General features: G+C 34.3%; 1 protein-coding gene across 5 annotated transcripts; it reads left to right on the top strand.

Annotated features, from left to right (window-relative positions):
* On the top strand, positions 1–24,915 carry LOC121967531 (rab GTPase-activating protein 22-like). Of its 5 annotated transcripts, none has more exons than XM_042517826.1 (5): positions 1–346; positions 1,269–1,392; positions 1,511–1,560; positions 15,587–17,265; positions 23,022–23,075. In XM_042517826.1, exons 1-5 carry the CDS (start codon positions 36–38, stop codon positions 23,030–23,032), a joined length of 2,175 nt encoding a protein of 724 aa, XP_042373760.1. In that variant the 5' UTR covers positions 1–35; the 3' UTR covers positions 23,033–23,075. The 5 variants fall into 5 exon arrangements, with proteins under 5 accessions (XP_042373760.1, XP_042373776.1, XP_042373789.1 ...); XM_042517842.1 differs by lacking the exon at positions 15,587–17,265 and adding an exon at positions 23,397–24,915 and having other exon boundaries at positions 13–346; XM_042517834.1 differs by lacking the exon at positions 15,587–17,265 and adding an exon at positions 23,397–24,915 and having other exon boundaries at positions 15–346; positions 1,269–1,404.
* Positions 24,916–26,199: the final 1,284 nt, after the last annotated feature.

Here is a 26,199-nt window from a genome sequence, read left to right as displayed (position 1 = left end):
TCCTTTTTAACCCATTGTTTATCCGCGTAATATCTATGCCAATATTGGGCTTTCCTTTTCCTTTCCAGTTACTCCAACGGAGGACGGATCTTGCGATTGTAGCTGCCTGTGATGGTTGGAGACGAATCAGATCGGCGGCGAGAGAATCGATGTGGGGTTGGAGCTGGTTGGAACGAGGGATCGGAAGCTTCATTAGAAGGGATGCGGGCAGCGGCAGCAACAATGGCGGCGCTTGGATCTGGGGTACCGGAGGAAGCAATGGGCGGTGGCATGACGGCATAGCGCTGGGCGTTACGGCCATGGCTGGACTCGCCTTGGCCGCCACTTTGGTCATCTCTTCCCGTAGGTAAAAAAAAAAAAAAAAAAATCTAGAACGTAGTACCCTTAATTGCCGTCCTAAATTTCTTTGCAGGAAAAAGGAGAAACAAGTTTTTTTTTTAATTCGAATTGTTAGAATAAAGAGAGATAGAAGAACCAATACACTTTATAGATGAAAGCGTTGCCATGAATTCCTACTTCATCTTCTTCTCCGTCACCTAAGTCGTCACGGAATCATCTGAGATCGTTTCTCGTTGTCGCACCTTACCTTTTCCCAGTCGGTTAGTCTTATCTCTCTTCGTTTCTTTTCTGTCCCCTTACCTGTCAATTTGATTCCTGATTTCTCTCTAACAATGGAATTTTGAAGCGGTATAATTTTCACTCTCTTGTTTCTTTAATTTGGCCGCCTTATGAAACTAATTTCATTCATTATAGTTGACCTCCCTGTAAGCTTATAGATTCTTCATGTTGAGCTCCTCTCCAAGATCTTTATCATGGGCTTCCCTCTTTAAATGTTAATCCGAATTGTTCATCCATCTAAATGACATCCAAACCACATTTTCTGAAATAAACTCATACAAAGTTCCCTTGTCTAACATCTAATTGGGACTTTCAATTCTTGTGCGTCTTCTGGTTTGATCTTGCTGATCGCATCAATTGGGACTTTCAATTCTGGTATTTCATATTACTGGTTTCCTTGTAGTGCTTCAATTTGCGCAATCTGTATATTGACACTGTCAGTTGTCACATTGCAAATGTTATTTGGAATACGAAACTTGAGATATTAGCTTCCTGATGTTATTTATTCTCCATCTCTCTAAAACATGAAGCCTGAGTTTGGCTACCAGGCTCCTTGATGAGATTATTGTTGTTCCCATTTTATTTCTTTTACCTTCTCATTTTTATGCTATTTTGTATGTATGTAGTTTGAATTTGATATTTTCTATCAGAGGTGGCCTTAAATCACCATGGTCAGGAAAGAAAAGAAAACGTCCATTAACAAGGCAGCAGTGGAATACTTTCTTTTTACCAGATGGAAAGCTTCGAGGAGGAGGTGTAAAATTCCTAAAGAAAGTACGCAGTGGAGTAAGAACTGATCACATCAATGACATTTGTATTTTATGAACTACTAGTTAGGTGATAACTAATTTGAGGAAATTCCATTAACTCAATAAACTAATATCCAATTCAGGGAATTGATCCGAGCATCAGGGCTGAAGTTTGGCCTTTTCTTCTTGGAGTGTAAGCTTAAAAAGTTTCGCTATTATTTTAGTTTATATATTTGTTCTGGCATATATTCAGATTATAGCTGTTATCTTCTAGTTCTTGTCACCTACAGTTGCTGGGTATGATATACGATCCATTACATGCAGGTTTCTTGATCTACTTCTTGTAATATGATACACTTACAACTTGTGATACTAGGCTCTTGTAGAAAAATGGTAGGATGAGTGGTCTTGAATAGCATATCAGTGTTCCTTTTCATCTTTAATCTGTTTCAGATGACAACGAACAGATTCAATACTTTTTCAAATATTTGAAATAGAAATTCATGTAATTTTTGTAAATGTGTAAGGAAAGAATGTATTGATTCGTAAATATTCAATTGCATAGTGTACATAGGAATGATGTTAGACTCTAAACTTGAAACAATGTGGGAATAAATCCACTACATATGACCCACAAACCCTAATTAATCTAATACTCCCATCAAGTTGGAGGATCTATGCTCCATCTTGTTACATAAACTAGAAAATTTTATAAGAATAACATAAACTGGTAAAGTTCTTACAAGAAACACAAAACCAAAACATGAACATGATGAAAATGAGAATGCAATACTTGCATGAAAGTGAAACACATTTTCAGATGAAGCATGCATGCATTGAATCCTTTGACCTCACATCAGCACATCAATAAAGAGGTACTAGGAGAAAGTCTCCCGAATAGACTTCTCTTGGCAATATAATAGCACGAAACTAACAATACATAGAAGGAAATTACATGGCAAGGGTCTTAAGGACTATTAAAAGAGTGTATTGAGTGGACTTCTTGCGTGGCAATAGAAGAAAGGGGAGAAGATTATTAGGCTCTTGTAGTGAAGAAAGATAACATCTCATGGGACATAAGGAGCATAGAAAGAAAAATACAAATAGATTAGAAGATGTTGAAATCATTTGAGTATTAGGAAAAATAAACATTAATTTACCAAGTCATATATTTAACCTAGTCTTTAGGAGAAGTGGTTATTTACTTATGTAATACATGGATTGTAATTTCCTTTGAGATATACAATATACAAGTTTTCCTCTCAACTTGGCACAAGGTTTAAAATTTTGAGTCCTGTTGGAGTTTTAGTCTTGAATTGGAATATAAATTTAGGTACCATAATATGTTGTGTTAATATAGATTTGGTACTTTTTAAAATACAAGTGTATATTAATTAAAAAATTATTTCTGTTAATATAAATTTTTTATTGCTAGATATGCTTATTATTGATTTTATATTTCATGTGTTATTGTTGAGTTCATATTTTGATAAAAAAAATATGTCTCATGATATAATTTTGTTTAAAATGAATATATATTTTTATATAAGTATATGAAATTTATTTATAAGTATTTGATAAAAACTTTGAGCATTAAATATTACTTTTTATATTTGTTACATAAAACCTTAAATAAAAAAACTATTGGATTAGGTGGAATAAGTGCTAACAAAATCATGGCATAGCAAATATAATAGAGATATCAAGTATCAAGCATAATTATCTGAAAGTATCCAAGTATAGAAAAATATTTAGATATCTAAGCATAGATTGCTGCCATGTGACCTTGAGGCCATGAGTTTGAGTCACAGAAACAATCTCTTATAAAATACAAGGTAAAGCTGCATACAATAGACCCAATGTGGCATGCACCAGACTGCCTTTTTTTTTATCTAAGTATAGAAAAGCTGTGTACAATGGATCATTCCACGGGACCTCGCATGGCGGGAGCTTCATGCACCAGGTTGTCCTTTTTTTTCATAGAAGATCATCCAAACATGGAAAACATATCCAAACATAGAGAAAAATATATCAACATCCATCCAAAGTGATCAAATATCCAAAATATCTAGACAACCAAGCATCAGGTAAAGCATAAAAATAAAATATTTAATCCTCTAAAGGTAGAGGGTTTTGGTTTATGTGTTAGGACCTCATCTTCTCGTAGAGATCCTCTTATTGGTAAGTGATAAACTCTTGTAGGAACTCATGAAAAGTTGAGAACCCCTGTTTGAGCTCTTCAAAGTGAGTAGTCACTATCTCTTCTAGCCTGATCAGTCTCTCTTCCATAGTAAGAGGTCATGGAAGTGCTAGAATTGGTGGTTGTGGTATCGACTGCACTTTGTCATCGTCATTTGAGTCCTCAATAACAATCTGACGACTGGGTCATGGTGTGGTCCCCCTTGATCATGCCCGGCCAAGGTCATATGTGGTTAAATTGCTTTGATAGAGGTGTTACATATCTAACCTTAGAGATGCGAGAAATGATGTGATGACATGACAAAAGGGCATATGCATGGTTCCTTGTCTCAAAATCGAGAAATAGATGATGGAATGAAAAATTTATAAAGCAACATCGACATCTAGTCTCCGACAAAAAAACATATATAAGAAAAAGATGTGGCAACCTTAGGTTGGCTTGACCTTGGGTGATCTGGGTAAGATGCAAACCATGACAACTTTATACAAAATATTGTGGGGTGCACTAAGATGGACAAAATTGAACATGGTGACAGTGGGTGGACAATGACGATAAAAGAAATGTGAATGCTATACATAGTCAAGTTAGAGAAGGGGGCTGGTAAGGGCTTAGTAAAATATGGAAAACAAATAAAGGTGTTCATCGAGGGACGATAACCTAGGTGCTCTTGAATGACTCCAAAGTAAGAATGATGTTCATGTAATATGCCCTAGTGGCATAAGTGAACTGGTCACTTAAGGTTGTAGAACTCGGAACAAAGGTTAAGATTGATTGAATGGTTACAAAAGACTAATTTCTCTATATTATAATGCCTTATAATACTCATGACATCCCTATAAAACTCAAAAAAGAATGGGGTGCTCAAATATTAGACACTGATAATCATGAACACCTACGTTGCCTCATTTCCTCGGTCAAGAAATGAGCGTCAATACTAAGCATGGTAAGAAGGGGTTTTTGTGATGATTCCTCATGCTCGTCAATCCTAATGCAATGTATTTAGTTTCGGTGGTGGATAAAACAACACAATACTTCTGGTGACTACTCTAACGGACTAAGAATGATCCTAATAGTTGGCAGCTCTCGCTTTGTATCTTGCATAGTCAGAGTTTGAGTGGTCTTAGTTCTAGGGTATCACAGTCCTAAGTTAAGAGTACCTTTGAGATATCTCAAGATTCTCTTTAGAATAAGATTGGAGTGTTACGCATGCTCCTATTACAATAATATATCAAATCAACTAGTAGAACATATAGAAGGTTGCCAATAACACTACTATAGTACTTGACATTTATAGGTTTACCTTCAGGATCATAGTCTAGTTTGATATTTATTGCTATAGGTGTGACAATTTCCTTAGAATTTTTCATTCTAAATTTCTTAATTATCTCTTTATCATATTTTAAACTCGTCGATGTTGTCCCAAGCTCGGATGAAAAAGGAAGAGGGTTGTGCGTTAAGTTGTCAGCTCAAGCAAATGTTCAATGAATGGAACCATCAAACTATCGTATCAATGTTAGGTCTTTCTCCTTAAGGAACGCGTTGTAGGGTCCGATTGTAACGTCTCGGTAAGGACCGCTACATCTCCATGAAAACTTGAGTATAGTGTTAAATATGTAAGAATTCTAACAAAGGTTTAAAATTTCGACCCGTATGGAGGTTTTGGTCTCAGACCCAAACGATAAGGTTTCGATATCGTATCGTGCCATGCTGATACAGTTTTGGTAATTTTTTATTTATATATAATAATTATATGATAAATATGTTTATGATGTATATAAAAATAAGTTGTATATTGTTTTTTATAAGTTCTCAATTATTGAACAATTTAATATTATTAAAAAATAATTAAAAATAATTTTATTTAAATAAAATTGATATATCAATAATTCAAATTTAAATTGATCTATTTATAATAATAAGTATATAAATTAATACAAGATATTGCTTTATATATAATAATAATAATTATATAAATTAACTATTTATTCATTTAAGCCGACCTCACCTAGTGGGGTAAGGCTTGGTTGTTGTTGTAGTAACTATTTATTCATTTAATTAATTATTAATTAAATAACATATATTTTAAATAGTAAAAAATATCAAGTAAAAAAATATAAAATAATAAAAAATAAGAATATAAATATAATTAATTAGACTTTTTTAAAAAAATTTATAATTTTTAAATTTTTTTAGAATTTTTAAAGAATTTTTTAAAAATTTTAAATGAAATTTAAAATAATACAAAATAATAAAAAATATTAGAATATAAATAAGAATTATTATATTTTTTAATTTTTAAATGAAGTTTAAAATATTAAAAAAAAAATCAGAATTTTAATTAATAAAATTTATTAAATTTATTTTAATTTTAAATATATTTTTTTATATATTTTATTAGGATAATTTAATTAGGGTTTATAAAAATCTATTCGAAATATTATACATCCTTAGGAATTGTTTAAATTAATTAAATAAAATAATTATTTATCGGGGAAAAAATGTGATCCGCGATCGATCACCCGCGGCAATGCGGGGGGGGGGGGGGGGGGGTCTGGGGGCACCGGAAGGGTCGTCGAACGCATTTGGCGATGCCTTCGACGCCGAGAAGGTTTCGCGCGATGTCGTAGAAGGTTTCGTGCGATGCCTTCGGTGCCAAAGGCATCGCGGGATGCCTTCGGCGCCGCTGAAGGCGTTCGCGACTCCTCGAGACGGGGGCGCCTCCTGTGCTGGTTTCGGCCGCCCTGTGGAACAGTAAAAACCGTCTGTGTCGGTGGCATGGAACGACATTTCATTCCTTGATTCTAACACCATAGGGTGAATAATAATAAATATTATAAAAAAACTAATTAGAATATGGAATCTATGAATGCTCACTAGTAAAACAATTGAGGTAGTAGATTGAATGATTAGGAGAAGAATTAATATTTTGTATGAAGAAGAGACAAAATGGGTAGGAGAGAAAGCAAAGATGATAGAGAATTCAATTTTAAGTTATGCTATAGAAAGTAGTAAAACAAGAAATGGAATAGGTATTATTGTAAAAGTTAGCTAAAGGATGAAATAATAGGTAGTTAGGAAGTAGGATAGAATTATAACTCTCAAGATAGTGATGGTGAAAGAAACTTTTAATATAATTTGTATATATGCACCTTAAGTAGGATTAGATGTAATGTAATAAAGGTTTTGGGACGGCCTATATGAGATATTATAAAATATTCTGTCAATCGAAATGATTTTAATAAGAGTAGATCTAAATGGACATGTATGAGTAAAAATGAGGAATATGATACATGAAAGGGGGTATGTATTTGGAACTAGAAATGAAAATGAAAACTGTATTGGATTTTATGATAACATATAATTTTATACTATCTAATACGTTTTTCAAGAAACAAGAAAAACACTTGGTCACGTTCAAAAGTGGGAATAATAAGTCACAAATTAATTTTTTATGATTAGGAAGAAGAATAGAAAGATTTATTAAGATTGTTAGGTCATCTTTGGAGAAAACTATCTAATATAGGTTTGTAGTGTTGGATATGAGTCTTAAGCATAATATCAATAGAAGAAAAATGTGCATTATTCTCAGAATTAAGTGGTAGAAGTTAAAGGATGAGTAGTAAAATATAAGAGAGAGTAAGAGTACAAGTATTAGGAGAAACACATAATGACTCAAATACAACATGGGATAAGATGACATTAAAGTTGAAATAATAGCCAAGAGTATACTCGATGAGTTAAAAGGATGTGTTTCACCAAGTAAAAAATTTTGACGGTATTATACAATTGTAAGAATGAGGAAAATTTTAAAAAGTATACAATAAAGAAAGAGGCCAAGAAAGGAATAAATGAAATTTTTGAATGTTTATAACAAAAATTGAATATAAAAGAAGCGAAAAGACATTTACATAATAGTTAAAGTGCTAGAGAGAAAGACAAGAGATTTTATCAAAATAAGATATATTAAAGATGAATGCAATAGGATACTATTAATGTTAATGAAATAAAAAAAGCAATGAAATATGTATTTTATCAACTTTTTAATGAAAATTTAAGTGCCCAATTTAATTTAGATAATTTAAGTAAGTTAAAGGAATATATAAATTTAATCTTTTATCATAAAATTCAAACTTCAAAAGTAGAATAAGTTTTAAATGAGATTGAGAATGAAAAAGTAGTTAGACCAATATGATATTCCGATAGAGGTATGAAAGTGCTCGGAAAGGAAAATATTGAATAATTTACAAAGTTATTCAACTTGATATTAACATCAAAAAATTATAAAATCAATGAATGGTAAGTGCTCTAGTTCCCTTATATAAGAATAAAGGAAATATATAAAATTGTGCAAATTATATAAGTATTAAACTAATAAGTTATACCAAAAACTTTGAGAAAAAGTAATAAACAAAGACTAAGGAAGGAGACCATGGTGATCCAAAATAAATTTGGATTCATGTCTGAAAGGTCGATAATAGAAGTTATATATCTTCTCAGGTAATTAATTGAAAAGTGTCAAGAACATAAGAAGACTTACATATAGTGTTGGTTAGAAAAAGCTTATGCTAGACTTCTAAAAGAAATCGTTCGGTGAGCTCTAGAAAAGAGAGTTGTAAGCATTTCGTATATTGAACTAATTATTGATATACAGATATAATGACAAGAGAGACGACCTTAGGAGGATTAACTGAAGTGTTTCCCATAAAAATAGGATCAACTCTAATCCTTATTTTTTTTACACTAATCATGGACTAATTTACTAAATATGTCCAAGATATGGTACCATAGTGCATGTTGTTTGCAGATGATATTATTTTGGTAGATGAGACACGTGAAGAAGTAAATCCTAGACTTTAATTTTGGTAGAAAAACACTATAAGTGAAAGGTTTTAGGCTTAGTAAGTAAAGATAGAATATATGAAATTTAAGTTTAGCAATATTAGACATAATGAGACAATTGTTAAAATAGGAGATAACGAATTGCTTGTAATTAAGAGCTTTAAGTATTCAGGATTATTTTTGCAAAATGATGGAAGAATTGAGAGAGATATTTTACATAAAATATAAGCAGATGGTTAAAATAAAGGAGAGCATAAGGTGTTCTTTGTGATCGTAAAGCACATCTAAAACTTGGAGATACGTTTAAGATGGTATAAATATGTTCTTAGACGACCAATAAATGCTCTAATTAAGCGATGTGAAATTGTGACAAATATGCATATCAAAAAGACTTGGTAGCAATAATAAAATAAGATAAAATTTATTTAAATACAAATGATGATATAGTAAGGAATAGAGTCTAATGACGAAGAATGATTCATATAGTCAACTTCACTTAGTGGGATAAGACTTGGTTGTTGATGTGGTGTCTCTTTATCATATTTTGTTTGGTGTTCATAGTTGCATTTCTTGGTTTGTTTAATTTGTAGTCCCAAGAAGATTGTTAAATCTCCTATAAGAGTCATTTCAACTTATTTCTCAATTTGAACCATTTATCATATGTCAAAATACTAGTTCAATTACTTACCATTGACTTGCACCAACAAAATATTCAATACTGATCGAAGGTCATAAGACAATATTGAAACAAGAACAATTTGACAAATAACACCTAGAATCCCTTAACCCCTAAACATAAACTCAATAGTCAATATTTATTGCTATTAAATATTAATATAATTGATATTTGTTAATTAATACACATTTATATTTAAAAATAAAAAGTATAAAAAATATATTAACATGGCACGATAATAAAATAGTATTGTTTCACTCAGATATTGAAACTCTGATTTAAATTTTAAACTTTAATATCAATATTACAATTAACATTCTGAATTAAATTATCGATAGAAATACTTGATATATTTGTTGACATAAATATATATTTTAAAAATTCTATTTTTATCATTCTCTTTATTTTTTTATTTATTTATTATAATTTGAGAAAGATACTCATTAGAGGGTCTGACTGTAACATCTCGGCAAAAATCGCTATATCTCCAGGACTCGGATGTAATGCTAAATATGTAAGTTTTCGCGTTACAGAGTTTGACTGTTACTTATCGGCAAGGACCACTACATCTCCATGAGAATTTGGGTATAGTGTTAAATAGGTAAGAGTTCTCACACCATAAGTTGGATAAGAACAAATATGATAGGAAAACTAATAATCTAATATTTGAAACATAGAACATAGAAACCCTCACTGATAAATCAATAGAGGTAGTAGATATGATAATTAGGAGAAGAATTAGTATTTTGTGTGTACAAGAGACAAATAGGTAGACGAGAAGGCAAAACTGATCGAGAACTTAAGTTTTAAGTTATGGTACACAAGAAATAGTAAAGCAAGAAATGGAGTGAGTATTGTTGTAGAGAGTTCGTTAAAGGATGAAGTTGTAGGAGTAGTTAAAAAAGAGATAGAATTACAACCCTTAAGATAATAGTGTTAAATGAAATTATGAACATAATTAGCATATATGTACCACAAATAGGATTAGATAAAGCTACCAAATCAAGGTTTTGGGATGACTTAGATGAAATATTATAAAACATTCCACCAAATGAAATGATTTTAATAGGGGGTGATTTAAATGAGCATTGCGGAGTGAAAAATGAGAAATATAAGAGGGTTCATGGGGTTATGAGTTTGAAATGAGAAATAAGAAAGGGAAAAACTATATTAGATTTTGCGATAGTATATGACCTTATATTAGCTAATACGCTTTTTAAGAAAAGAAAAGAACACTTATTCATATTCAAAAGTCGGAATAATAAATCATAAATTAACTTTCTTATGGTTGTGAAGAAGGATATAAAGATTTGTAAAGATTGCAAGATCAGAAAAAACTTTACTACCCAATATAGGTTAGTAGTGTTAGATATACACCTCAAACATAATATCAATAAAAAGAATATATATGAATCCTAGAATTAAGTGGTGAAATTTTAATGATGAGAAGTAAAATATATTTAAGGAGAAAGTAGAAGTATAAGTATTAAGTGAAATATATGGTTATTCTAATACGACATGGGATAATATGGTATCAAAGTTGACAATAAAACTAAGAGTATACTCGGTGAATCAAAGGGATATGCACCACTAAGTAGGGAACTTGATGGTGGAATGAGAAAAAACAAGAGAAAGTAAAGGAAAAAACGAATAGCTTATAAGGAATTATATATTTGTAAGAACGAGGAAAACTTAAAAAAATAGTCAAGAAAGAAGCTAAGAGAGTAGTGAATGGAGCAAAGAATAAAACTTTTAAAAGATTATATCAAAAATTGGATACAAAAGAGGGGGAAAGAGACATTTATAGAATAGCTAAAGTGATAGAAAGGAAGACAAGATATCTTATCCAAATAAAATATGTTAAAGATGAATGTAATAGGGTACTAGTAAATGATAGAGAAATAAAAGAGCGATGGAAGAAATATTTTCATCAACTTTTTAATAAAGGTTCAAGTAGCTAACTTAACATAGGTAATTTATGTAGGTCAAATGAGCATAGAAATTTAAATTTTTATCGTAGAATTTAAACATCAAAAGTAGAACAAGCTTAAATGGGATGCATAATGGAAAAGTCGTTGGACCAGATGATATTCCGATAGAGGTATGAAAGTGCCTAGGGAAACAAGGTATTGAATGACTTACAAAATTATTTAACATAATATTGAAAACGAAAAAAAGTATGATAAATGGATAATAAGTACTCTAGTTCCCTTATATACGAACAAGGGAGACATATAAAATTATGCAAACTATAGGAGTATTAAACTAATGAGTCATACTATGAAACTTTAGAAAAAAGTAAAAAAAAAAAATTAAGGAAGGAGACCATGGTGATCGAAAATCAATTGGGTTAATGCCTAGAAAGTCGACAATAGAAGCTATACATCTTCTTAGACAATTAATTGAAAAATATCAGAGAAAAAAAAAAATTTACACATGGTATTCATTGATTTAGAAAAAGCTTATGATAGAGTCATAAGAGAAATTATATGGAGAATTCTAGAAAAGAGAGGTACTAGTGTAATATATATTAAACTAATTAAGGATACGTATGAGGTTGTAACGACTAGAGTAAAGACTTCAGGCGGAGTAACTGAAGCATTTCCAATAAAGATAGGGTTACATCAAGGATCAGTTTTAAGCCTCTATCTTTTTACATTAATTATAGACGAACTCACTCACAGTACCGTGGTGCATGTTGTTTGCAGATGATATTGTTTTGGTAGATGAAACACATGAAGGAGTAAATGCTAAACTAGAATCTTGATGGAAAACACTAGAAGAGATATGTTTTAGACTTAGTAGAATAAAGACAGAATATATGGAATTGGAGTTTAGTAATATTAGACATAATGAGACAATTGTTAAAATAAGAGATGGCGAGTTATCCGGAATCGAGAGCTTTAGATATTTAGGATCATTTTTGCAAAATGATGGAGGGATTGAGAGAGATATCTTATATAGAATATAAGTAGGATGATTGAAATGGAGGAGAGCGTCGGGTATTTTATGTGATCGTAAAGTATCTCTAAAACTTAAAGGAAAATTTTATAAAATTACAATTAGACTTGCTATATTATATGGAGCTGAATGTTGGGTTATGATTCGAGCACATGAGCAGAAGATGAGAGTTACAGAGATAAGAATGTTATAGTGGATGTATGGACATACGAGAATGAACAGAATAAGAAATGAGAGCATTAAAGAGAAAGTCAGAGTTGTATCTAGAAAAACTCCGAGAAACACGTATAAGATGGTACGGACATGTACTTAGACGACCAATAAATGCTCCAGTTAGGCGATGTGAAACTATGACAAACACGCATATCAAACGAGCAAGACCAAAAAAGACTTGGTTAGCAACAATAAAATAAGATAAGATTTATTTAAGTATAGATGATGATATAGTAGGAGATAGAGTTTGTAAAAGGATTCATATAGCCGATCCTACCTAGTGGGCTAAGGCTTCGTTGTTGTTGTTATTGTTGAGAAAGATACACACGTTGCTTCTATTAGACTAGTGGACAACATCTTAAAGAATATTAAACCTTGATGAGTTCCTAATGCTTTTAATCATATTTGATAAGGTTAATCAACTTATGGTACTTGTATTCATTTGTCCCCTCGGATGGGTCTAGTGGCTAGCGCATGAGGTGTTGCCACCATGAGGTATGGGGTTCGAATCTCAGCAAATTCGAGATAAATGTCTCCCTTATGTGCTAGTCACTATTCCAAAGGCTAGTAGCCGCCCGTGATTTACCTCCTCCTTGTTGGCCTTGGGACGAGTTGGCGGGGGCACTGGGGGCGAGCGTATTCGCCTTTTGCCACCTTGTATTCATTTCTAACAAACTAAATATAGCATTTTCCACATTGTACATAATTATTAATATTCTTATCTAACATAGTTTGTCAATTTTTTTCTTTTAATTTCTTAATATGGATTATGACGAGAAAGAATGATTACAATGAAGTTCAAATATTGTTCCAATTGGGGTTTTAGTCTTTGACTGAAATCATTCAGTATTGATGCAGTGATGGGTGTGCAAATGCTAAGGAGGAAGGAATAAAGAGGAAATAAAAAAGGGGAAAAGGAAGAAGATTTGGAGGAAAAGAAAGAGAAGAGGCAGAAATATAGAAGATCCCTTCTGGCTTCATTGTAGAAATTCTAGTAGATGAAAGCCCTGTCACAAAATCGAAAACCCCTAGGCCCAGCCCCTAGCCCCTTGGAAGCCTCGTGCTGCTCTGGAAGTCTCATGCAAAAGCTTTGTTGCAGTTGTTGTGGTCTATGTTAGCATGATAATGACATCTTTTTATGGAAATCAGTATTCTTAGCATGATAATGAGGGACTAGCCTACCTTTTAATTTCATGCTAAAGGGGAAGTCAGGATTTAAATTTCTATGTATTGCAAAAGATAATGATTGTAAAGTTGTTGTGTGAGTTCGAGTTGCAGAAAGCCTCTTACAATGTAGGATAAAACTATGTATTCTAGACCCATTTGACCCTTCTCCGGGATCCTGTATTGACAGGAGCTTCGTGCATCAAGTAGTTCTTTTATTGCTAAAGATATGTTGTAGAAATAAGGCACACAATATGAGAAAAGTTATATATGATTGACTTAAATGTCTTGTTGAGGCTTTTGAGTCACAAATTTATAGATCAATTTCCATTGTTGCAAAGATTGCTTGATCTCCTTGCCATCTATTGTCACCAAATACCACTAGTAATAAAGTACCTTCTTCTTGTCGATGAAGGATTTGGATTCTAACTTGTATAATCCCCATATGAATAAACCTCATCCCGCTTCTTTGTAATTGATGAAAACTTTCTTCTTGAATAAAAGCTCGATCAACCTGATTGGTTGTTACCAGAATGACTTCTTCTGACCTATGCATATACACCCGATGGTGTGCATCATTTCGTCTGGAATGATAAAGTACCTCAGCGGGTACTAAGGAAGCCCTTTCTTGCATAGATTGTCTTAATTGAATCTGAGGATCAATCTGTTGCTCAAGAGAATAGATATAAGGTCCCTGCCCTGCAATTCTTCGTGTGATTCTTTGTAAAGTTCTTTCAGCATTATATCTTCTTCGTTGATTACGCCTGTAATCTCGAATTTGATCTTCAACAAGGGGACTTCTTTCACTTGCTCTTTCAGTAGTGACAGGAGGATTTGTAGTGACTCTGGTATTCATTGCTTCTTTTGTTCTCGAAATAACTCGTAGGGGTCTTTGAATACCAATAGCTTCCCTCTTTCTTCTTTTGCCTTTTCCTTAAGAGTCAAGCCTTTAATTTTGTTAGATAATTCTTGAATAACTTCGTTAGGTAAAGATACCTCAAGATTAGCTTTCGCTTCAATCTTCTTGATTCTGTCCTCCAAACTTTCAAGTTTTTCTAGTATAGTTACTAGAAGCTGGATCTGTGTATTTGCTTGTTTGATAGTAGCAATTGTTCCACTAAGAGCGCCTTTGTAATCAGCAAGTTTACAGAAACCAAGTGAAGGTGCTTCAATTGCTTCAGTTGCCTGGAGAGCTTCTTTATATGAGCTTGTTGCTTGAGTGTTGATGTAGCTCATGAAGAGGCCCACGCTCCTACCTTCTGTAGTACTGCTTCAATTTGACTAAGCTTTCTTTTTAATTGTTTAGAATAAGCTATTACTTGGCTGGTTTCTAGCTTATGTTTTTCTTCAATTTGGAGTATAAAGCTTTTCAACTGTTCCCTAGTTAAGGGCTGGTTTTGTACTACTTCTTTAGTCAAAGTTTTGATTTCTTTGACTAACTTTTGATTTTCTCCTTTTAAAACCTCAATGTCTTCCTGAATTTGCTTAAAATTCTTAAGGTTTACTCTATTTGAGAGACTCAATCTATCAAATATAACAGCTATATTGCGTGCTAGTTCTTTAACGGTTGGCTTTGTTTCTGCTAAATCAAGGTACTCAAGGTTTGCAGTTGGTGCCTTTGCATACCATTCTTGTATAGCTATTTCCCATCGTCTAGACATAAAGATCTTTTCTCAAGTAAATTTGCTTCTAGCTATCCACCAATCATACCCACCTAAGGCTTCTGACTATCCACCTTAAGCAAAACTACAAGGTTTAGTTTGCGATCAAGTAGTTTCTTTTTCAATTGGATCTTATCCCTAAACACTAACTAAGTTTTTATTCCTTATTAGCTTTGAATTTTTCACTGCTTACGGCTTAGGAGGTTCTAAGAGCTTTCTTGCTCATGTAGGTGTGCCCTTGGTATCTCGGCTTCAAGCCTTACCAAGTTAGGACCTACCCTTTTGCAATCCACTCGTCGTTCCTCGGTCACTTTATTACAGTTTAGTATTCAAGCTTTTAAAGAAAAATTGCTTAGTTAGTTTTAGCAAATAACTGAGAGTTTTATTTTCAAAAAGGCTACTAAACATGCATTCCTTGAATACCTTAAACAAATTACTCAGCCATTAATACTCCAAATGTGGGGTTCGCTTATGAAGTTCAAAATGTTGTTGATTATCTTGCTAGCCATGGGGTTAGAGCATTACCTAGAAGAAGATATGATACAAGGGAATTAATGGAGCAGAATTGGATTATTATACCATCCACGGTCACAGTTCCATTACAACCCACTGAGGTAACAACTAATAATTTAATTGATGGAAGAATTTCCCTTCATTTTAACAATTATCAGGCAGCAAGAACACCAACACCACCAAGATATAACTTAAGGGATAATGAGGAAAATGATGAAGAAGAAGAAGAACAGATGCATACAGTTGTAGTCTTAACACTAGATGAAGAAGCAGAGGAGGTGTTTTATATCAAAAAGATAAGTAGCACAGCAAAAACACCAAGGCGAGCATCAAAAGGAGCTGCAGGATATGATCTTGCTGTTGACCAAGATTATATAATTCCTCCACAAGGACAAGAATTATTAAGCACTGGAATTAGTATCAAAACTCCAGAAGGCACTTATGCTCGTATAGCACCACGATCCAGTTATGCTATGAAAGGCATCATAATAGGCGCTGGCGTTATTGATTCAGATTATAGAGGTGAAGTAAAGATTCTGGTTCACAATTTCTCTAATAATAATTTGTCTCTCAAAACAGGGGAATGTATAGCACAAATAATTTTAGAATGCTGCAAAACCCCGATGATCATGCCAATACGAGAATTGGACAATACCTCAAGAGGACAAAAAGGCTTTGGATCAACAAGTTTATCTATCCGACAACAAGATAAAGAGCAAAGAATAGCAGAAACAAATCAACGAAGAACAGAACTATTACAAGCAAGAGAGCAAAAACAAAAGATGGCTCACAAACAGAATTTTCAATCTGCAAGGAAATATCGACAAGAAATTTGGCAAAAACATTTTACAAATGAAGATATTTGGGATCTACTACAACCACATACTTCAAAGTCTATTGAAGATCCAGAGTATATTGAATTTCTTGATCAAAGACATTTCTTATGTGTCAACACATTAGACATCCAAGATGATTATATCAACTATTTGCAATATCTAATGCTGCAAGAAGCAGACACAGGTATTCCCAACTCTTCTTTCAACTCTCCAGATGATTTTATTAATCCTTTCGCAGTGGAAGATGGTGGGACTAAACCTAAAGGCTTTGAAGGCTTTGAAGAAGAAGGCTTTCGTACAGATTATCCGCAGTTACAACACTTGTCTGAAGATAATATTCTTGCTGTTGGAAAAGAAGACGAATTTCTTACAGATTATCCGCAGTTACAGCGCTTATCAGAACAAATATATTCTCAGGAGGCTGTATCCCAATACAGGCCACATGTTGATACAACTATAAATCCAGTTGGTTACCCCCCAACAAGACCAAAGCCAGAACCTGTCAGTATTGCCAGAGAACCACAAATAAATAAAGGCAAAGGGCATTTTAAAGAAAATAATACTTCTGAATGGTGGAATCTACCATCAGCACAGCAACAGACAGGAGCTATATTAACCCTTCCCATGCAGTTAGGAAAAATTGAGGACGTCTTTTTACGATGGGAAGCTATCACCAAGAATGTAGTTGCCTTGCAAAACTTCACAGATACACAAGATAAAGCTGATTTTATTGAAAACTTATTGGGAGAAGCAGAAAGACTTACCTGGATTCAATGGCGCATGACTTTTCCAAATGAATATGCTGAACTAGTAAGATCAGCTGATGGACGAAATGGTACGCAAAATCTAATCTCTCAAATTAGAAGAGTATTTATTCTTGAAGATCCATTTCAAGGATCTACGGATATGCAAGATAGAGCGTACAGGGATTTAGAAAGATTAACATGTTCTCAAATTAAGGATATTATACCTTTCATGAATGAATATATGAATCTTGCTGCAAAGACAGGTCATCTATTTACAGGTCCTGAATTATTCGAGAAGTTTTGGCTAAAACTTCCAGGGGACCTTGGGAGAAGAATAAAGGTTGCTTTTGAAGATATGTACCCTGGTAACACAATGGGTGTTCACCCCCGTATTATCTTTGCTTACAGATATTTAGAAGAGGAATGCAAAAAGGCTGCCTTTAGTAGATCATTAAAAGACTTATCATTTTGCAACCAAATACCTATACCCGGTTATTATCAAGATTCAAAAAGAAGGTATGGAGTTCGAAAATCAACTACTTATAAGGGCAAGCCTCATCAGTCTCATGCTCGCATAGAAAAGAAAAAGCATCTGATAAGAAATAAAAAATGTAAGTGTTTTCTTTGTGGAGAAGAAGGTCATTTTGCTCGGGACTGTCCAAGGGAATATAAAAATATCAAGAGGGTTGCAATGTTTGAAGGTTTATAACTTCCCGAGGAATATGAAATAATGTCAGTACAAGAAGGAGACGACCAATCAGATGCAATCTATAGCATTTCAGAAGGTGAGGATAGACAGGTATTATCCATAGCTACTGAATACTTGTTTGTCTTCATGGAAACAAAAAACTGTTATATGATAGGAAAAACTGGAGGATGGCAGCCCATGGTCCGAGTCTCAAAGGAACAGCATGACTGCACTCATATCTGGATAATAAATGATGACATTCCATCGCCATATGACAAATGTCATTGCTGCAAACGAGAAACTATGAAGAAGCACAGAGCACATTGCAGCCAGTGCAAGATAACAACATGTGATATGTGTTCAGATAATTATTTTGATATGATTATACCAGTGCAACGAATATCTGTCATACCATTTAATCCTACAAGGTTAAAGAACAGCAAGCTTATATAACATGGGCAGAAGCAGAAATAGTCAGGCTACAACAAGAAGTTGAGGCAACTCAGGCTATGATGGAGCTTCGAATTGATCAAATTAAAAAGGAATTTCTCACTGAAAAAGATGACATTCTCCGACAAGCTTCGGCCGAAAAGCTTGAAATCGATACTGAAAATGAAGAGTTGAGATTCAAAATTGATGCCCTTGAATTAGAAAACGAAGATTTAAAGAAATTACTTCAAAAAGAAAGAGAAGAAGTTAATGTGCTTATTTCAGAAGGAAGGGAAAAGGTCTTCTCTGTAGAGGAAATATCTCAACAAAAGAAGAAAACAAATGGGCTCTTCAATCTTGAAGTTGAAATCCACATACCAGGTATCAAAAATTTTAAGGTAAATGCTATTCTTGATATCAAAAACACGGATCTGATTATAGAAGACAGGCCTTTAAAGCATGTGACACCACATATGCAAGATGCTTTCAGAAGACATATCAAGATACTACTTGATTTGCATGTAATTAGACCAAGCAAAAGCCGACATCGGACAACGGCTATCATAGTCCATTCAGGAACAACTATTGATCCAGTAACAAAAAGAGAAGTTAAAGGCAAAGAAAGGTTAGTCTTTAATTACAAAAGACTTAATGATAATACTCATAAAGATCAATATAGCCTACCAGGGATCAATACTATAATCAAAAGAATCGGAGGCAGTAAGATTTATTCAAAGTTTGATTTGAAATCCGGTTTTCATCAAGTTGCTATGGATCCAAATTCTATTGAATGGACAGCTTTTTGGGTACCAGATGGTTTATATGAATGACTTGTTATGCCATTCGGATTGAAGAATGCCCCCACAGTCTTTCAAAGAAAGATGGACGAGGTACAGAAGAATTTCTAGCAATCTATATTGATGACATACTTGTCTTTTCTAAAACAGAAGAAGAACATAAGGAGCATTTGAAGATTATGCTCAGAATTTGTAAAGAAAATGGGCTAATATTAAGTCCCACAAAAATGAAGATAGGAAGCCCTACTATTGAATTTCTGGGCGCCACTATTGGGCAATCAACAATAAAGCTCCAACCCCATGTAATATCAAAGATTGCAGACTTTAAGGAACAAGAGCTTTCTACAACCAAAGGCCTTCGGTCCTGGTTAGGTCTATTAAATTACGCAAAAAGTTATATTCCTAATCTAGGAAGATTGTTAGGCCCATTATATGCAAAGACAAGCCCAACCGGTGAGAAGAAGATGAATTTTCAAGATCTAGAGTTGATCAGAAAAATCAAAAAGATCATCAAGGAATTACCCGATCTGTCAATTCCTCCTAATGACTACTTTATTATTATTGAAGCTGATGGCTGTATGGAAAGCTGGGGTGGAATTTGTAAGTGGAAACCAAAGAAGTATGATTTTAATTCAGCAGAGAAGATTTGTGCATACTCAAGTGGGAAATATAACCCACTAAAATCAACTATAGATGCTGAAATTCATGCAGTAATGAATAGTCTCAACAGCTTCAAGATTTACTATCTTGACAAAACAGAGCTGATTATTCGCACGGATTGCCAAGCTATTATAAGCTTTTTCAATAAGTCTGCTCAAAATAAACCATCTAGGGTTAAATGGCTGGCGTTTACAGGACTTGGCATTGAGACTCAATTTCAGCATGTAAACGGTAAAGATAATTTATTAGCTGATGCACTTTCTCGACTTGTATGTTCCTTGACAGGATCATGGACTCCTGCGGCGAAGGATCTTCTAATACTAGCCCAGATCGAGGAAGCCTTACTACAGATCAAGGACAAACCCAATTTGATGGCATCCCAACACCTAGCGGGCCTTATGAGCTCCTTCAACAATATGAAGAATTGGCCTGCTATACGGGAAGAACAAGTATCTACAACCAAGAAGAACCCGGCAAACGCTCTCACATGGCCGACATCGAGTGGACAGCAATTAAACACATCCTTAGCACAGCATTAGAGAGCTTGAACTTATCTGCCAGCTCAAGGAATCAGATTTCCGCAAAAGAAGCCACTTCTAAGGACGAGACACCTACTGGCAAAAAGCCTTACCAGCTGTCAATAAAGCAAGGATTGAATTATTCAAAGTGTTCATCCACATGCAACGCATTGCACAGCTCATAAGGAAAAATCCACCATGATTGACATAAAGGAGCATGGTGAGCCCAGGAATCCAAAACTTTATGGATTGAGCCCCGGGGAGCCGTCCATGTGCCTATGCTGATAAGTTCTCTGAGTCAGCACTACAATAATGTTTGTAAAAAGGGTCAATAGATAAGATTCGATTGAATGATGATGGGGCCTTATGCGCACCCAGTTCATCGATTCCTTCTCTATAAAACCCTATGTCTAGTCTCATTGCAAGACATCAAGCGCTTCACGCTACAAGTCTTACTTTGAGAAAACTTGTAAGTCTTTTGTCTTCAAATCTTAGTCCTGTATTTCTTTCTAGTGTCTTGTACATTATCTAAGGTTTGAAGGTTTGAAAAATATTGTATCCTATATCTTCTTTTGGTTTGGGCCACCCATTTCTGGTATCAGAGCTAGTATTAATGGCTGAGTAATTTGTTTAAGGTATTCAAGGAATGCATGTTTAGTAGCCTTTTTGAAAATAAAACTCTTAGTTAATTGCTAAAACTAACTAAGCAATTTTTCTTTAAAAGCTTGAATACTAAACTGTAATAAAGCGATCGAGGAACGACGAGTGGATTGCAAAAGGGTAGGTCCTAACTTGGTAAGGCTTGAAGCCGAGATACCAAGGGCACACCTACATGAGCAAGAAAGCTCTTAGAACCTCCTAAGCCGTAAGCAGTGAAAAATTCAAAGCTAATAAGGAATAAAAACTTAGTTAGTGTTTAGGGATAAGATCCAATTGAAAAAGAAACTACTTGATTGCAAACTAAGCCTTGTAGTTTTGCTTAAGGTGGATAGCCAGAAGCCTTAGGTGGGTATGATTGGTGGATAGCCAGAAGCCAATTTACTCGAGAAAAGATCTTTATGTCTAGACGATGGGAAATAGCTATACAAGAATGGTATGCAAAGGCACCAACTGCAAACCTTGAGTACCTTGATTTAGCAGAAACAAAGTCAACCGTTAAAGAACTAGCACACAATATAGCTGTTATATTTGATAGATTGAGTCTCTCAAATAGAGTAAACCTTAAGAATTTTAAGCAAATTCAGGAAGACATTGAGGTTTTAAAAGGAGAAAATCAAAAGTTAGTCAAAGAAATAAAAATTTTGACTAAAGAAGTAGTACAAAACCAGCCCTTAACTAGGGAATAGTTGAAAAACTTTATCCTCCAAATTGAAGAAAAACATAAGCTAGAAACCAGCCAAGTAATAGCTTATTCTGAACAATTAAAAAGAAAGCTTAGTCAAATTGAAGTAGTACTACAGAAGATAGGAGCGTGGGCCTCTTCATGAGCTACATCAACACTCAAGCAACAAGCTCATATAAAGAAGCTCTCCAGGCAACTGAAGCAATTGAAGCACCTTCACTTGGTTTCTGTAAACCTGCTGATTACAAAGGCGCTCTTAGTGGAACAATTGCTACTATCAAACAAGCAAATACACAGATCCAGCTTCTAGTAACTATACTAGAAAAACTTGAAAGTTTGGAGGACAGAATCAAGAAGATTGAAGCGAAAGCTAATCCTGAGGTATCTTTACCTAACGAAGTTATTCAAGAATTATCTAACAAAATTAAAGGCTTGACTCTTAAGGAAAAGGCAAAAGAAGGAAGAGGGAAGCTATTGGTATTCAAAGACCCCTACGAGTTATTTCGAGAACAAAAGAAGCAATGAATACCAGAGTCACTACAAATCCTCCTGTCACTACTGAAAGAGCAAGTGAAAGAAGTGACCTTGACGGGAAATTCCAAGAGTTCTTTTTGGAACTGCATATTAAAAGTTGAAGTTTATGTTTTGGTTATCAAGCCTAGTTAGGACTCCAATTGACCAATCTCATGATGACATTTCTGATGAGAATCCTTTGACCAAACTTAATTAGAGGTGAAAATATAAAAGATTCCATCTTATTAAAAGATCTGATTTTCACTTGAGTCAATTTTGGTCGCGGTTCGAAATCTCGAGTTGTGCCAATGTTTCAATTTTTTACTGGAACAATATTATTTTGGTATCGTGCCGACGTTTTTATGTACGGTGTTAGTGATAAATTGGAGGTGGAAGGAGGAAAAAGATAACACAACTATATGGTTAAGCTCAACCTTTGCTTTCCATCAGGAATGCTGCACTTTGAATATCATCTTGTGTACTGACAAACTATATATAAAAAATCATTATCTCAATTTTAGCATGCGGAGGAGTGTTGAGAGTTAATATGAAATTATACTTGTTGACACAATTAACACAATACATACTTTGTCTTGGTGTTTAGTAGTATCGAGTTTTGATAATTTATCGAAATGATACATTTCAACTATTTCGCTTAGCACAGTACGAGATTTCAAACCATGATTATGACTTTAAGTTCTCTATTGTGCTAAAGTTGGTGTATATTGTTTGTGATATTCCACAAATATATATTATATTTATACACACATGTAATATAAATATATATTATATTTATATTGTTGTGTAGTGAACAACAATTACGAGTTTTAGAAACTTTAAAAAATCAATTTAGTCCAACCTAGTATAGCTTAACTATAATTCTTACTTTCTCTTCCAGCTATGACCTGAGCAGTTCAAGGCCACAAAGAATTTTGACAGGAATGCTAAACAGGTATTCTGGCTCATTTTCCTTTTATCTATGGATTTTTTTTTGAGGTAGACCAAAATAAACATTAGTTGAATATGATTTAATCAATTTGAATATTAGTAGTGTTATAACCTTGCAGAGAACTCAATGGAGGTTCATGTTGCCTACTCCAAATAAATACGGCTGGATGATAATGCTGGGTTGAGGATTATGGACAAATATTTAAACATTTAGCTCCTCTATATTGACTACTAATATAAGATGATTAGTGACACTAATCAATGTACTATTTGCTGGTCTTTTCTGCGAAGGAGAATAGCTGACCATATTTCCCTATGCCCACAGGAAAGAATATGAGAAACTACGGAAACAGTGTCAGTGCCTCACAATACTTAGCAGGGATGATCACAAGGAGTTAAAAGCAGTATTGGATAGCCCAAGATTTGTTCAGGGATGTGATTTTGTGTGTTCTGAAGAAGTTTATGCTAAGGAGTCTGTCTCCATTGGACAAGGATGCTCAAACAAAGAAAATCTGGAGAAATCAATCAAAGAGGAAAGTCTTACCTCCACCATAGCCAATCAGGATGGAGAGGAGAGGAGTAGCATTACACATTCAGATGTACCTGAAGATGGTGCAGTATTATCAGGCAGTGAATCTTCCGTTGAAGATTCAGAAACCTTGTTGATCACTCGTGCAAAGCCTTCAAGAGAAAATAATCACAGAATAACAGGAATAGCTTCAGCAAATATAGACACTGTAAATTCAATTCGAACAATCGAGGATTTTGCCATCTGGCAGCGTATCATCCGCTTAGACTCCATCCGAGCTAACACAGAGTGGATTCCCTACTCTCCAGTTCAAGCTGCAGTCTCTGAGGCCAGAGCTCTTAAGGCTGCTGCTGACGTTGGATTGACAGACTATGAGGACTTGGAACCATGCAGAATCTACCATGCTACTCGACTGGTTGCAGTTCTTGAAGCATATGCACTTTATGATCCTGTGATTGGGTACTGCCAAGGAATGAGTGATCTTTTGACTCCTATTCTTTCTGTAATGGAAGAAGACCATGAGGCATTTTGGTGCTTTGTTGGCTTTATGAAGAAAGCCAGGCATAATTTTAGGCTTGATGAGGTAGGCATCAGGAGGCAATTAAATATCGTATCAAAGGTCATCAAGTTCAAGGACCTCCAACTCTATGAACATCTGGAGAAGCTTCAAGCTGAAGATTGCTTCTTTGTGTACAGAATGGTGGTAGTTGTATTTCGAAGGGAGCTCACGTTCCAGCAGACATTGTGCTTGTGGGAGGCTATGTGGGCTGATCAGGCAGCAATTCGGGCAGGTTATGGTAAATCAGCTTGGGGGAGGATGAGGTTGCGAGCTCCTCCTACAGATGACTTGCTACTCTATGCCATTGCAGCGTCCGTGTTGCAGAGAAGAAAGTTGATCATCGAGAGATACAGCAGCATGGATGAGATCCTACGAGAGTGCAACAGCATGGCCGGGCAACTGGATGTTTGGAAACTCTTGGATGATGCCCATGATCTGGTGGCCACTCTTCATGACAAGATTGATTAAGACTCTTCTTGCTAGTTAGTACTCTTCCAGATTTTTAGTTTCAAGTAATTGTTTCATCCTGTTAGCCAGTGTTTTACCCATTCTATATATTTTCCCCTATTACCTATCTTCACCCGAATGAATGATCTCATTGAAGCATATAAGTTGCTTGAACTCAGACCAGATTTTGTATCTTTCTCGTTCCTGATGAAGTTATGACAAGAATGATTCACATATTCACGTCTTTAAGATAGCATGTAAGACGATGTTACAATAGTTTAATATTGATTATTTCCACATTGGTAGTTATTTGCAATTATATTCTCATTTAAATTTACAACCGGTAGGCAGTTTTTTAACTACCCTTATCTGTAAACGTTTTAGATTCTTCTTCAATTAATTGATTAATAATTTTTGTTTTTTTTTTTGCTTTTGTCCTTATTCTTCATAAAGTTTGATATGCTACCATAGTAAAAAAAAACTACCCTTGCAACCGGTAGGCAGTTTTTTAACTACCCTTATCTGTAAACGTTTTAGATTCTTCTTCAATTAATTGATTAATAATTTTTGGTTTTTTTTGTTCGCTTTTGTCCCTATTCTTCATAAAGTTTGATATGCTAACATAGTCAAAAAGTTAGAAATGTACAAATGCATTTTCACCTGTGACTGGATTGGATACATTTAGGTTGAGTTTGGCACTTGCAGCATACAAACCATAATCCGGCGTATCAAATACATGTCACATCAACTTTTTTAATAGTGACGAATAAATAAATTTCTTGTCCCTGTGCCCTTAAGTGATTAACCAGGCATTTTAAAAATAGAATTCCAATTGTGATGTACTGGTTTAAGTTTGAAATGAAGAATTTGTTTGACATTACTGATCTTGGAATCTTGTAGTTTTTTTGAAAATGGAGGACATGAATCTTGATAGACCATTCTTTTCTGCCAAAAAAAGTATGCTACTGATCTTCAGAAATTTTCTATGTCAAATTGCAAGCTAATCTCCAAATCTATTTTTCAGGAATAAGATATTATTGTTTTCTTTAATAGCCTTTCGCACTTTTATAGATTCTGTTCTCGTCTACAATGTTAGTGCAATCATGTCCATTGCGACTATAAGTTTTGATACGTGGGCAAAGAATTTAATTTAGATTTGCTTATGAATTTAAAACGTTTCTGAGTCTTGTAGGACTTTGTGGAATGCACATGGAGATAACTTGGCATGGCTAAGTTGGTTGGACATCCTGTTGCTCTAGGTTTGTGAGATCGACAAAGGATGACTTGGAGCATCCGAGGGATCATAAAGTAAGGAGTATTAGGGAGGAGTCGATGAAAACATAAGGAGTATCAGGGTGGAGTCGATGAAAACATACTTTAAGGCAAAGACGTTTTGGTTAAATATCATGAATGGTCAAACTACCAGTTAATGAACGTGCTAACATGCACATGCGCTTCGAAGATAGTCGGTGAAGGAAATGGAATTACCTAAAAGACACTCTAAAAGAGGGTTAGATTGGCACCAAGAGATCTCGATGGACCACTTCAATACTCAAGTTAGAATTTGCTTAATGTAGTATGTTAGAATAAGAA

Source organism: Zingiber officinale, chromosome 1B (genome assembly GCF_018446385.1).
Source record: "Zingiber officinale cultivar Zhangliang chromosome 1B, Zo_v1.1, whole genome shotgun sequence".
Taxonomy (NCBI): domain Eukaryota; kingdom Viridiplantae; phylum Streptophyta; class Magnoliopsida; order Zingiberales; family Zingiberaceae; genus Zingiber; species Zingiber officinale.
This window is presented reverse-complemented; position numbering and strand designations above follow the sequence as displayed.

Excerpts from the sequence above, each read along its gene's own strand:
- LOC121967531 (XM_042517826.1), top strand. The coding sequence starts at position 36 with ATGCCAATATTGGGCTTTCCTTTTCCTTTCCAGTTACTCCAACGGAGG. Across the intron at positions 347-1,268 it reads TTGGTCATCTCTTCCCGTAG|AGGTGGCCTTAAATCACCAT; the intron begins GTAAAAAAAAAA and ends ATTTTCTATCAG. Across the intron at positions 1,561-15,586 it reads TGGCCTTTTCTTCTTGGAGT|CCATGGGGTTAGAGCATTAC; the intron begins GTAAGCTTAAAA and ends TTATCTTGCTAG.